We start from the raw sequence: 11,810 nt of genomic DNA on the forward strand, positions 1-11,810 counted from the left end.
AAAACGGCTAACAAATATTTGTTTTGTGCAAAGGCAGTCAGGACAACCTGTGTTTGTTCTTACCAGCTAAACAGTCACAATGCACAATTCTTGATCTTAATGATATCTGAATGATACGGGAGAAGGACAGACGCTTTTAAGAAAAACAAATTACTGTTACTTTTGCTCAGAGAGATATCAAACAAATCATATATATGAACTGCAGTTTAGAAGCAAATCTGTACTGTACCTGACATACATGACATTTCTAAAGAACATGGCTGAAAAGTTAAATTATACTTTTACTTAACTGGCAAATCTGTTAGAAATATGAACTACAAGAAATACAGGTGTTACACTCAAGTAAAAATTCTACTGAACCTAGCTAAAAGCTTTTATAAAATAATGTTTCTCACTGAAAGTACAAAGAATCTTGGGCAATTGATGTTGGGAATAGTACTTACTGCACTAAGAATGAAAGTCAATTTCTGCGTTTGGTTCTCATGGATGGATCAGATACGCATTATGGAAGTATGAAATAAACAAAGAAAACCCCATTTTATGCCTTGTTTAATAAAGCAAACTAGCAACACACTTCCAAATCTGTCTCCCTCAGTTATTTTTTTCAAAGGCATTATTTCATCCCAACATCATTTAACTTTTAATTGTCTAATGTGGATTCCAAAACTGCAGTTGCTAGACACCCTCCTGGGACAGCACTTACTGTCTACAGTGGAAGAATAGCCAAGCCTACATTTTCTGGTTCAGGCCACAAAGTTTTACTTTCATTCTCAAGTGTAAAAAGTATAAAATGTCAAATCACAGGCATAAATCACAAGAAAAACATTCTTTTGCTTGGCATCCCATTACTGTTCTTCCTCCTCCCTCATGTAAAAGGTTGCAGGTGCAGGCATAACAAACTCGGCAAGCAGGTAGATACCAAGCAGACCCTTGCAATCCAACATCAGCATTGAAAACCAGGTGGAGATTCCAACGTTTTCACAGCCTGTACAAAAACATCTGGTTGCTATTCTGATCTATACACATTGTTATGCTTCCTGGGCTGGTGACTTCTGAAGCCATTCAAAAAAATTTTTCTCAAAAACACACCAAGTCTTGCAGGCATGATGGCTTCTTGCCACATCTATATTCATTTTAAAAAGGCTGCTGAATTTGGCTGTGCTTTAAACATTACACATTCTTTATAAGAACATATGTAAGCTACTCAAAGTGACTGTGCATGCCATTATTGTTTCTCATAAGAAAACAAAAACAATACAAAGAATTCTTGTTTGAAAAAGACAAGTTTACATTTGATTTTTTCCTTCCCAATGCTGTAACAAGTTCAGACAGTTGGCTAGCAAAAAAAAAAAAAAAAAGACAAACATGAATTTGGCCACTTGCCACGTCTCTAATTTATAGTATTAACTCTTAAGTAATAAAACAAACTATGAAGAACTAAGAAAATAAGCAACAACTGGCAAAGCTCGGACCTTCATGTTTTTAGCAGAATTTTGCATGGTAAAAGGAAACCCTGTTAAGGACTACCCTTGTTTTCTTCATGCACGGAAATAGATTTTTGTGCAAGTCTCATGACATTCAAGCTGCTAAAATCCTTTCTTCCCATCACCTTAACTAGTCACTGAAACTGGAAGGGGGGGAGTGATTGTTTATGTCCTCTTCTGTAAGCCTTTCAGCCTTCCTGAAAATGTGGTGTTACGTGTGAAACTCTGTCCTCATCTCCAGGGCTTCACCCTCCTCCCCTCATGTGTGTGTTCCAATTGCCTCAGCAAACTGAAGAATTTTTGCCCCTTGAAGGTCACTACCCCCTGACAGGAAGGAGCAGTTTGGAAGGAAACATCAATGGTTTGGGTTTATTATCGGTTTATTACTCAAATTCAATTGTAATCCAATCCCAAATCTTAATCTCAGGCCAACAAATACCAACTATCTTGTATCAGATTATAAATGCTAGAGAATAATATGCTTCTGCATTTTAGGTAAAGAACTGCTTGGATGATAACTGCAAGGAAAAGAAAAACAATAGAAAATAAAATGTATAGAAAGTAAAATTTCAGAAGTTACAGAAGGAATCTACATGAGTTTCCTTCAAATATTGTTAGTGTCCTCTCCTATAGACAGGAAAGTTGTCTGAATGTAACTCAGAAAAGCACTATTTTTTCTTCTGCATCATGCAATCCCCATATAACCAGCAGATGTTGACAGGAAAAAGGTTTGGTTTTTTGTTGTTTTTTTTTTTTCTCTCTCTCTCAACTGTCCAGATCTCCTCTTCGCCCAAACAGGAAACTTCACGGGGAAGTTGCAGCACTGCATACAGAAAAAAGCTTGCAAATGGTCTAAAAGCCCTTGCACACAGTACTCTCAAGCCATCAGCTTGACTGATCGGAGACTTGCTGTTATGGGGACTGCACACCTCTTAGCCTCCCTTTTACATCTTGTGAAGAAAAAAATTCTGGATTTGTGGCGAAGAGCCTGACAGCCGTCCCCGTTAGAACTAAACCACAGCAAGCATCCAACCTACACTGTGTAGCATGGGCTTCTCTCATGTAGCTTTGGTCTTCTCTCCTTTCAGGCCTCTGTCTGATATGGTTAGCTTGATTACAGAAGTGGAATTGCCAATCACCTTGCAAAAACACACATCCTTAGCGAGTGCCTATCCCAACACAGGGACAGGCTGCCAAATGCAATTTTGACCCAAAATTGTGAAAATAGAAAAAGCACAGATTTCTTCTACCCTGCGGAGTGAGTCAGCCAAAAGTGAGACCCCCATGCACTGTATAAAAACCAGAAAGTCCGTGTTGAAAGGAGGCGCTCTTTTCTGGGGTAGTGATTCATCCCAGTGACCAAGAGGCAGCCAAACCACAATGGTTACTTACAGAAAGGGATCAGGGGAGCAAACAGAAAGGAATTTTTAAAAAATAAACCCAAAACAAGGGGGTTTTGGATAACATGGACATTGACACAACATAAAAGTAAACAACAGCAAAACAAAGGCATAGAATTCTGTAACATGAAACACCTAATGGGGGGAACAGCCCACACTTTTGGAAACATTTTTCCTTAACTCTCAAATGGAAGGAGGACTTCAAACTGATCTCATTTGAAATTGCTCCCCTTTGCCTTAGCAATGAACTTGGGGTCTGCATGTCTATGGGATATCCATAGACAGAGAGTGACAGCTCTCCCAGCAACTAAGTTACTTCAATCCTCTGCGTTAATCTTCAGGCTCCTTTGATAACTCATTTGAGTTTGTCATTTGAGAAGTTCTTTCCTCTACTTCTGTTGCCAAAGTCAGAAACAGGCCTGGAAACAGTGTGGTTTAGAAATATTACTGGGCAAAACAGAGGGGAAACAAAATCCAAGAAGAATCTCAGATTAGTGAGACACCCTTAGTACGAACCTAAAAAGATGAAAGCTAAAAGTGGTATGCAATTGCTGTGCTGACATTTCACATTTCCAGACTAGAAGCAATTAGAAGGTTATCTAGTTACATTATTAAAATTTCAACCATTCTGACTGACATTTTCCAAACCAAACACCAATTTTATTTTGGTGACATGAAACAGTATGGCCATTCTAAGAACAAAACTATCAAAAATAAATTTTGCCCTAGATGAAAAAATATCCCCAAAATGTTATCACAGCTATTTTAATGATTATTTTATCATCCTCATGCTTTGGAATAAAAATTGGGAATTGGAAGTGAAATTTAGGCTGTGAAGTTGAAGTGTATTCCTAAATTATGGCATGTTGAGCATCTTTCAGAAATTTTAGCAAATGCTCACAGGGTAAATGGAACAGTAGTTTGTCCTAAAGACTTCTAACTTGCCCAAGTTCTTGTAGATTTTCACCGTGATGACAAAAGACATATCCCAGAAATGGCTCATCTTCTGCCAAAACTAAATCATCTTGAAGACACTCATCAGAATTTTTCAAATGTACGTTAGAATAGAGCAAGGTATTTTTCCATAGCCTTTTCCTCATAAAATGCTAACGAATTCTGACTCATTTTCTGAAAGAAAGAAAGAAGACTATTCAAAGAAAGGAATTCAGCCAGAGGCAGATGTTTAGCATGGAATATTTCAGCCTAGGAGTTAAAGTCTAGCAAAGTGGTGCACAGCCAAACGCAAGGTTTTGTAATGACATGTGAAGCTAGGACAAAAAGAATATTAGCAATGTTGCAGGTCCATTACTATAGAGAAAACTAAAAATTTTCGTTTTATTAAAAAGACAGACCTATTCAGTACCAATTTCTGTTCCATATTTCAGAAAAAGCAAGAGGATGTCCTCATACCACATAAGAATGATAAAGTAACCTCCTATTCATTAGTAACTCAGGTGGAGGATAAACAACATGTAGAAGGCTTGACTGGTTTTAAGTCAGCACGCCTGTATAATTTTCAACATAGCAGTTCTGAAAAGAGTTGGCTAAAGACATTTCTGGTTCCCTGATGTTACTTTCTAGTGAGTCTTCAAATACTGGGGAAATTCCAGAAGACTGAAAGGATGATGATATTGTGCTAGTATTCAGGAAGGGCAAACAAAGTGACCTACAATAACTGGAGACCAGCTAGCTTGACATCAGATCTAGGCAAAGTGACTGGAAAAATAAGTAAGAAATTAAGGTCAGAAATATAATGTGCCATTCCACAGGGGTGGTATTTTGAACACATAGCATGCAAGTGGCCATGGGATGTAAGCCCTCTAAAGCTCCAGTGAGAAACTGTGAGACTAGCTTCAGCCAACAGTTTGGGTGTGACTTAAAATCATACCACCTTCTTATGAAAAAACAACCATTTTCACTATCAGCAATGTACCCTTTAATTGGCATGCAAAAAAAAAATATTTCAGAGAACTAACTTTGTGAATTACAGTTAGAGCTTTTTACCAGTGGAGAATCATAACTGCGTAAGAGCAGTTCCAGCAGGATTTGAAAGTAAACACTCATGCTATTAAATGGTTTCATCAATGACATAAAAACAAGTTAAAAAAAATAATATAAGAAACTGCCTGGACACCACAAATTCAAGCAAATTTGTGACTAAAAGAGGACAGGCTTGACATACACAATGATCTGAACCGCATGGTTAGCTGGGCATACTCAAATGAAGCAGACCTGGATACAGCACAAATACTTCCCTGTGTTTAGGTAGAAGAAACAAAAACGGTAGCTGGAGAGTGGGAAACTGGATCTCAGAAAACAACAGCTACAGAAGTTATGAAATCACATTGGACAATCAATTCAATGTGAAGTCCCAGAATCACGCTGTGACCAAAGCCAAACCAGACTCAAACACTTATTACAGGCCTTGAACAAACAGGAGCCTGAGTAGTGAACTGGACCTGGCCAATGGTTTTGATGACCCTAGAACTGGAAGAATACATAGAAAGTAGCTGTCCTTGTTCTTAAGACCATGCTGAAAAGTTTGAGAAGGTGCCGTAAAAAGCCATGCAAATCTCTTGAAGACTGGTAAAAATGCTTTAGAGAGCCTTAAAGAGCTCAGTCTGTTTAGTTTATGAAAATTGTGAGGCAGCATGATTTTGCTATGCAAGTGTCAGAGAGGCAAAAGGCCACATACTAAAGAGCTCTTTAATCTAATGGAGAAATGCTTTACAAGAAACAAAACAGGGGAACTGAAGCCAGACAAACTCAGATTTGGAAGAAAACCCACTTTCAAAAATTTGGGAGTGGAATTAAGGACAAACTCTCAAGGCAAGTGATAGATTCCCTCATCTGCATGTTTTCAAATTAAGACCAGAGGACTTTCTGAAAAATAAATAGAAGTTAATATGTGCTCAGAAACAAGTAGTTGGCTTAATACAGAATAAATGTTTGAAATTTTGTAGCCTACAGTCACACACACACAAGTTGATAAAAAAACCTAACCATTTCTTTACACTTAAACTCTATGAAGCCATTCTCTCTCAAGAAATACTACTGAAAGGTGGTACTATCAGTCACTTGTAACTAATCCGCATAACTCCCACCATTTCTTTTTAAGTGCAGTGCCCATTGTCGTTGTGCTTCACACTCATTTCATGGTTGTGTTCTGTTTGTCCATATTTGCTGTCATTCACAATTTCAGCACTTATCCATGAATACAGCTGACTTCAAACCACAGAAAAATGAACAAGGAAAGAGGAAAAGGTGGTTATAGAGAAACAACAAGAAACAAAAATCCATCTGCACACCCATAAATTAAAGCCTGAATTGTCCTACAACCTGCTGGAAACACCATTTCCCCCGGTGATGGTGGAAAACAGAGAGCTGTGAAGAGTCTAGATGAAGGCTATTTAAAACAAGTTCTTTACCCCTTGCATTCAAACACTGATGACTGAGACGTTAGAAACCATCATATTTAGCTGAAATGCAATATTAGCTCAGAAGACAATCAAGAGACCATTAAACCCAAGTCAGGCAAAAAAACACAAAGAATATAAACTTCAGTTGTACCCCTATGTGGGCCATATATACACACGTGTAAGTATATCCTTTCACACAGTAGTATATGTATAATGCTTCTTACCTGAGGGGATTTTAGCATCTGAAATACACTGATGCCGCCAAAAGCTAATGGCAGATCTTTCTCTGTTCTGCAGTCGACATAACCTCTCAGCTAGCCCGCCCCTGCAGAGAATAAATGAATGATCAATTTTGCCAGGAATCAGTACTCAGTTTTGCCAAGTGACAAGCCATAGAACAGATGGAATATGTATGCTTTGACCCTTAGAGACAGAAACATAGAGTAAAATTACATTTTGCAGATTAGTTCTCCTAATTTTGATTTTCCAATGGATATACTCCCAATAAAACATACACTTAGGGTCAATACACACAATAAAACATCTTCACTATCTGGGTGTCCAAAATCTTCACGTTTTCAGTCCTGTCTCCAACACAAGGATTGTAATGAAGGGTTCCCAACTTTTCTTTGCACTTACGCACGTATCCTGATAGATGCTACAGACAACTGCGAATTCAAAACAAACCAGTGTAACCACCAGTTATAACAGGTTGGGTTTTTTTTTCTCACAGATTTGTTTGTCTGTTGGCAAGGAGCGATCACAAAAATATTCTTTTACCCATACTTGACCCTATGATTCATTTCACAAGCTGGGTCAAGTGTGCAGTTTCAGTGGTCTGAACACTCTCCAAGATGAAATTAGTTTAGCATTCCCAAGGTGAGGAGCAGAGGAGTGGCATCTAGCACAAATACATTTAAGGTAACACTAAAGCAATTCCTACCCCTGGATTCAAAGCCAGAAGACGTAATTTCTCACTTCAAGAACAAAAAGACAAATGTGTTGGAGGCTGTCTTTGGGCTACTACAAAGAGCTTTGGACTACTATGGGAGTATTTGAGCATTCTACTCTGGCTTCAAAGAAATTATTTGCATAAAAACCTACTTCATTCTTTCCTTATAGTGTAAGTTTTTCCACAACAAGTACTATCCAGTATATCAATAAAGATTTCTACTAAGGTGAAATGTGTCCTTGGGTTAAACTGGTTTAGGAATCAACAGAGATAACACACAACAACCTTATGATTATTTGTGCACGTGAATAGAATTTTTTGGTTTAGAAAAAAAAGCCAAATAGCTTGGTGAAGCTCACAATGCAAATGTGAATCTGGGAGGAACCTGTGGAAACCAAGAAGGAGCTAAAAAGGAGCACTTTTTATAGGCTGTAAAAATCTCTCTTTGGTTAGCAATTACTAAGCAATTTCACTTGCAGACAAGTCAACAGGTTATATGAAAAGTAGTTAGTGGCCTCAGCTGAATTTCTAATGAACAACTATATACTTTGCAAAATCGTAACTATCACAAGAATTATTAGATGGCATGGCTAAACATCTTAGTAGTAAATATCACAGAATGAATACTCTGAAATAGAAGAGCCACATTTGACCCAGAATGATCCGTAAAAGTTTTGCAGCTTACATGACTGGATCTTTTCTACGGTTGGTGTGGTTCAGGCACGGAAGAAAGAAACTCAGACTCTTTCAGAGGAGGAAAAAATCCCCAAATCCCCAAAATAAAGAACCCACACTTAACAAGCTATAAAACCTGCTATATTATGGAAGAAAACAAACAAAAATATTTAGGAAATCTTGGGCTCCGGTGAACTTCCAGGTAAGCTTAACAACTTTGTTTAATCCTGCTTTCAACATGGATTTTAAGACACAGGGGCAACTAATACAGAGAAGTGCAATGGAAGTTTTGGTACCAAGAGCAGCACAGTCAAGCACAGAACTTCATACAGGATAATTTACTCTGCTGATAACACTCTGGTCAGCCACATTTCCCCTGAAACTTGAGCACCCAAGCATTACCGCACCACAACACGTGTGGGCAAGACAATTCTACAAACTCCAGCAAACTGTCCGCAGAGTTTCTCTTCTCACCACGGAACCATTCTCAGATGCAGCTGTAATTCAGCTTGGCTGTGTCAGGTAGATGCCAGCTCAGCTAGGCTTAGAAATGCAGCAGTTAAACGCATTTTAAGTTTGCTTGCTTAAGTCTTGCATGCATGAGTCTGCAACTGAACCCTGTGGTTGGACTATAGCAATACACAGATAGTAACTCAAAAACGTGTTTTGCTGATAGAAAACTCTTCAACAGGAGTGTTCTAAAACCCCACCCCACTCCCTCCACAGACAACAGTCAAAGAAATGTATTTACTTTGTTCAAATAATGCTAGAAAGCCTTAAGGTACCTGCACAGGAGAGCAGCTATTACTGGCTCACAGCCTCATTTCCCCCCCTTTCCCTGAACAGGGCTATGGTTGTGTCCAATCAATCAGTTCCTACTCTTCCGTAAGCCCACTGCTGTTTCACCTATGGCAGGAACGCCGGGCAGCATGAAGGAGAGCAAGTTCCTGGTTTCGTGGCTATTGCACACAACAGTAATACACCATTCCTGTTTCAGGCCTGATATGCCTACCAGGGAGGGTCTCACTAACACTTACAAATTCATTACTCATTTGCTAACCATGTCTGTGTTAGGATAATAGTTGTCACAAAGGTCCATGAAAAGTAAAACTGTGCCTTGCCTTAGCAGCCCTCTGTGCTAATAAAAGTCACTGATCTTTATTAATCATCACCCTTCCATTCACATTCCAAATGCAGTTAAAAATAGTTTAAACAGAAAACATCATAAGGCATTTTGCATCTGCTTGGTCGCAGAATATAAAATATAACCAAGAATGCATTTATGAGAGGTTCTCAGCTGGTCATTGGAAATGGTTTTTTTATACTGTCTGTTTCATACATTGTGAAATTGGAAAATACAATTCAAGGACATGCCATGCACAAAAGGAATTTCTACGGCGAGAGAGAGAGAGTTGATAGTTTATGGGTTGTTTCTTTTAAAAGGTAGAAACAAAGAAGTTTAAACACCACCCCAAAACCAGGAGAATCAACCCCCTTTTTAGCTCAAACACGTAAAACAAATAAAGAAAAAGGTGCTTTCTGTTACATATTCTAACAGATTTGATGACAATGGCATTTGAAAACCAGTAATTCCTTCTCATACAGGTGCCCATGCTGTTAAAAACGCTTGTGTATGTGCTGTGAGATACTGTGAACTATACAGTCAGAGTCACTCCTGGCCGTGCAGATGAGAGATAAGACAGAGTTACACAGAGCTTACACAAAGCAGAGCATGGTATTAAGCAGATGTCGGCTTCAGCAGAAGAACCAACTCCACGTTTTGAAAAAAGCTAAATGATTAAAATTACTATTATTTTATTCCTAATTTCACATCTGTGGATTGTTAAATACCTAATGAGCTTTTATATTCATTCAGTCTTTGGTAGTTAACTGGGTTTACTGGGACTAACAGTCATTTTTTTGGCATAGATTCTATGATATGGAAGTAACTTTTTGTTTATTTTGGTAATACAAGGTAGAGATGAATAATATTCATTTTTCACTGTCCACACATGATGCCACTGAAAAATCCGCTAGCTTTCCTGGCTTTTCAGGCTGCAGAAACAGTTTGGCTTAATTTTGCTAGACGAAAGGTTTGTTGGCATCAAGGGCGGAGACTGGATTCTACAGTACCAGGTCTTGGTTAATCTGCAGTCTGTATTTATTTACGCATCTAGCCTCTTCAAGAAGTTTAGAAAAAGATATTCAGTTCCCTCTTTTGCACAGATCTAGCCCTTATGATGCATTTAATTGTCCTCCGTGACAAACCCAACATCTGGTGTGTGTGTGTGTATGTATATATATATAAAAGTGGCAAATATATTTTGATTACTAATGTACGATTTCTGTAATCAAGGGAACTGACAAACTGTATTTAAATAATAAAAACTGTAATTTGAGATGCATACTTTACTGACCAGCACTTCAAACTTGCCCCCAAAATGTTTTAATATGAGCAAATTGGACACATTTGGCAAATTGTTAATGCAAAGGCTGTTCAGTGAAGCCAAACTGCTCAGATACAATCTCCACTGCCCACAACCTTTTTGTTTTTAATCATGAAACTTTCAGTACAGCTATTTTGTTCCTTTAAATCCCTGAAGGCAGACAGATTTATCAAGCAGAAATCCATGTCCTATTTCCGTACAAAATCTGAGCTTGTTGAAACACTGGGTTTAAAACAACACATTGCCATTACTGTCCATGTCCAACAATGAAAGACAGCTTTGATGACCATAAGAAAGCTCAGCATCTAGTACAAAAGCTCAGTTTCTGGTGGTTGCCCCTTTCCACAAACTTCAACAGCAGGACTGAAGAGTATCACCAAAAGGTAACACTGAGCCTGATCTGTGACTCTCAGGCTGCTGGTCCCTAGCTTCCAACTCCAATGAGGCTAATAGCAAAAAATAAAAAAAAAAAGAAGGAAAAAAAGAAAGCATTAGTGAGTAGGCTGTGTTTTTTAAAGTAATTTTCAATCTTTCTGAAGTGCTGGAGATCTCTGTGTTTATTTATTAAGGTTTTCATTCAGCAGGGCACTTACCAAAAATAACCCCACATTCATCCAAGTTTACTCCTTTCTAGACTTCACTTGAATTTAAGAACAGTGAACACTTAAGCATCTCATTATTGAGTTGTCTCCTCATATACACGATACTCAGGACTCCGTGTATTTCAAAACACTATAGGTTGTACAAATATATATCCCCATCTCAGGAATGGGCAATTTCCTTGCTTCTCTCTTTTCAAAGCAAGGACAGAACTCCTCTCATATTTCCAAGTTAACTGATGAAGTAACTGACTTCTGCAACACTCAGCTGTCCATTTCCACTCCATGGGGTGCTTGCTAAAGAATTAAAAAGGACCCCTAAGCCTGCTGGCATTTAATTTGTCAACACTGCAAACCCATCAGCTATTATTAGCTAGTTTACAACTTGCAAAATAATAAGCAACACTGAATGCTGACAGTCACTACCAAGTGCTCCTTTAGCATACAAAATAGCATGGGTACATATGAAAGACGTGATTGAAGAATGTTGGCCACACAAGTGCAAGTGTCCTCTACAGAGGCCCACCTCCTCTCCAGCACAGAAGAGAAGCTGTTGACTTCGTGACATAACAAGGGATCAGAAAGAGTAATTTTAGCTTTACAGATCAGCCCCACTCAAGCTCTGACTCAACAACTAGATTTATAAACTTTCACCTTGGATGACCCACCATTACCATGACTGCTGGCATTATTCTTTTTGTTAAATGTGGGCTACTTTTCTGGAATCAAATCATAAACACAGTTTCTTTTCCTATGTGATAGAACAAGCAAAGACCAAAGTAGACAGCAATAATTTTAAGTCCTTATAAAACTTGCCAAGTAATTACACTCTGC

General features: G+C 38.3%; 1 protein-coding gene across 1 annotated transcript in view; it reads right to left on the reverse strand.

The window, feature by feature from the left end:
- Positions 1 to 11,810, reverse strand: part of SPIDR (scaffolding protein involved in DNA repair) — a 199,800-nt gene that overhangs the window by 133,992 nt on the left and 53,998 nt on the right. Inside the window, exon 7 of the mRNA XM_009331471.1 lies at positions 6,528 to 6,628. Within this exon, the coding sequence (XP_009329746.1) occupies positions 6,528 to 6,628 (101 nt within the window). The remainder of the gene's footprint in view (positions 1 to 6,527; positions 6,629 to 11,810) is intronic.

Source organism: Pygoscelis adeliae, unplaced genomic scaffold, assembly GCF_000699105.1.
Source record: "Pygoscelis adeliae isolate BGI_AS28 unplaced genomic scaffold, ASM69910v1 Scaffold108, whole genome shotgun sequence".
Taxonomy (NCBI): domain Eukaryota; kingdom Metazoa; phylum Chordata; class Aves; order Sphenisciformes; family Spheniscidae; genus Pygoscelis; species Pygoscelis adeliae.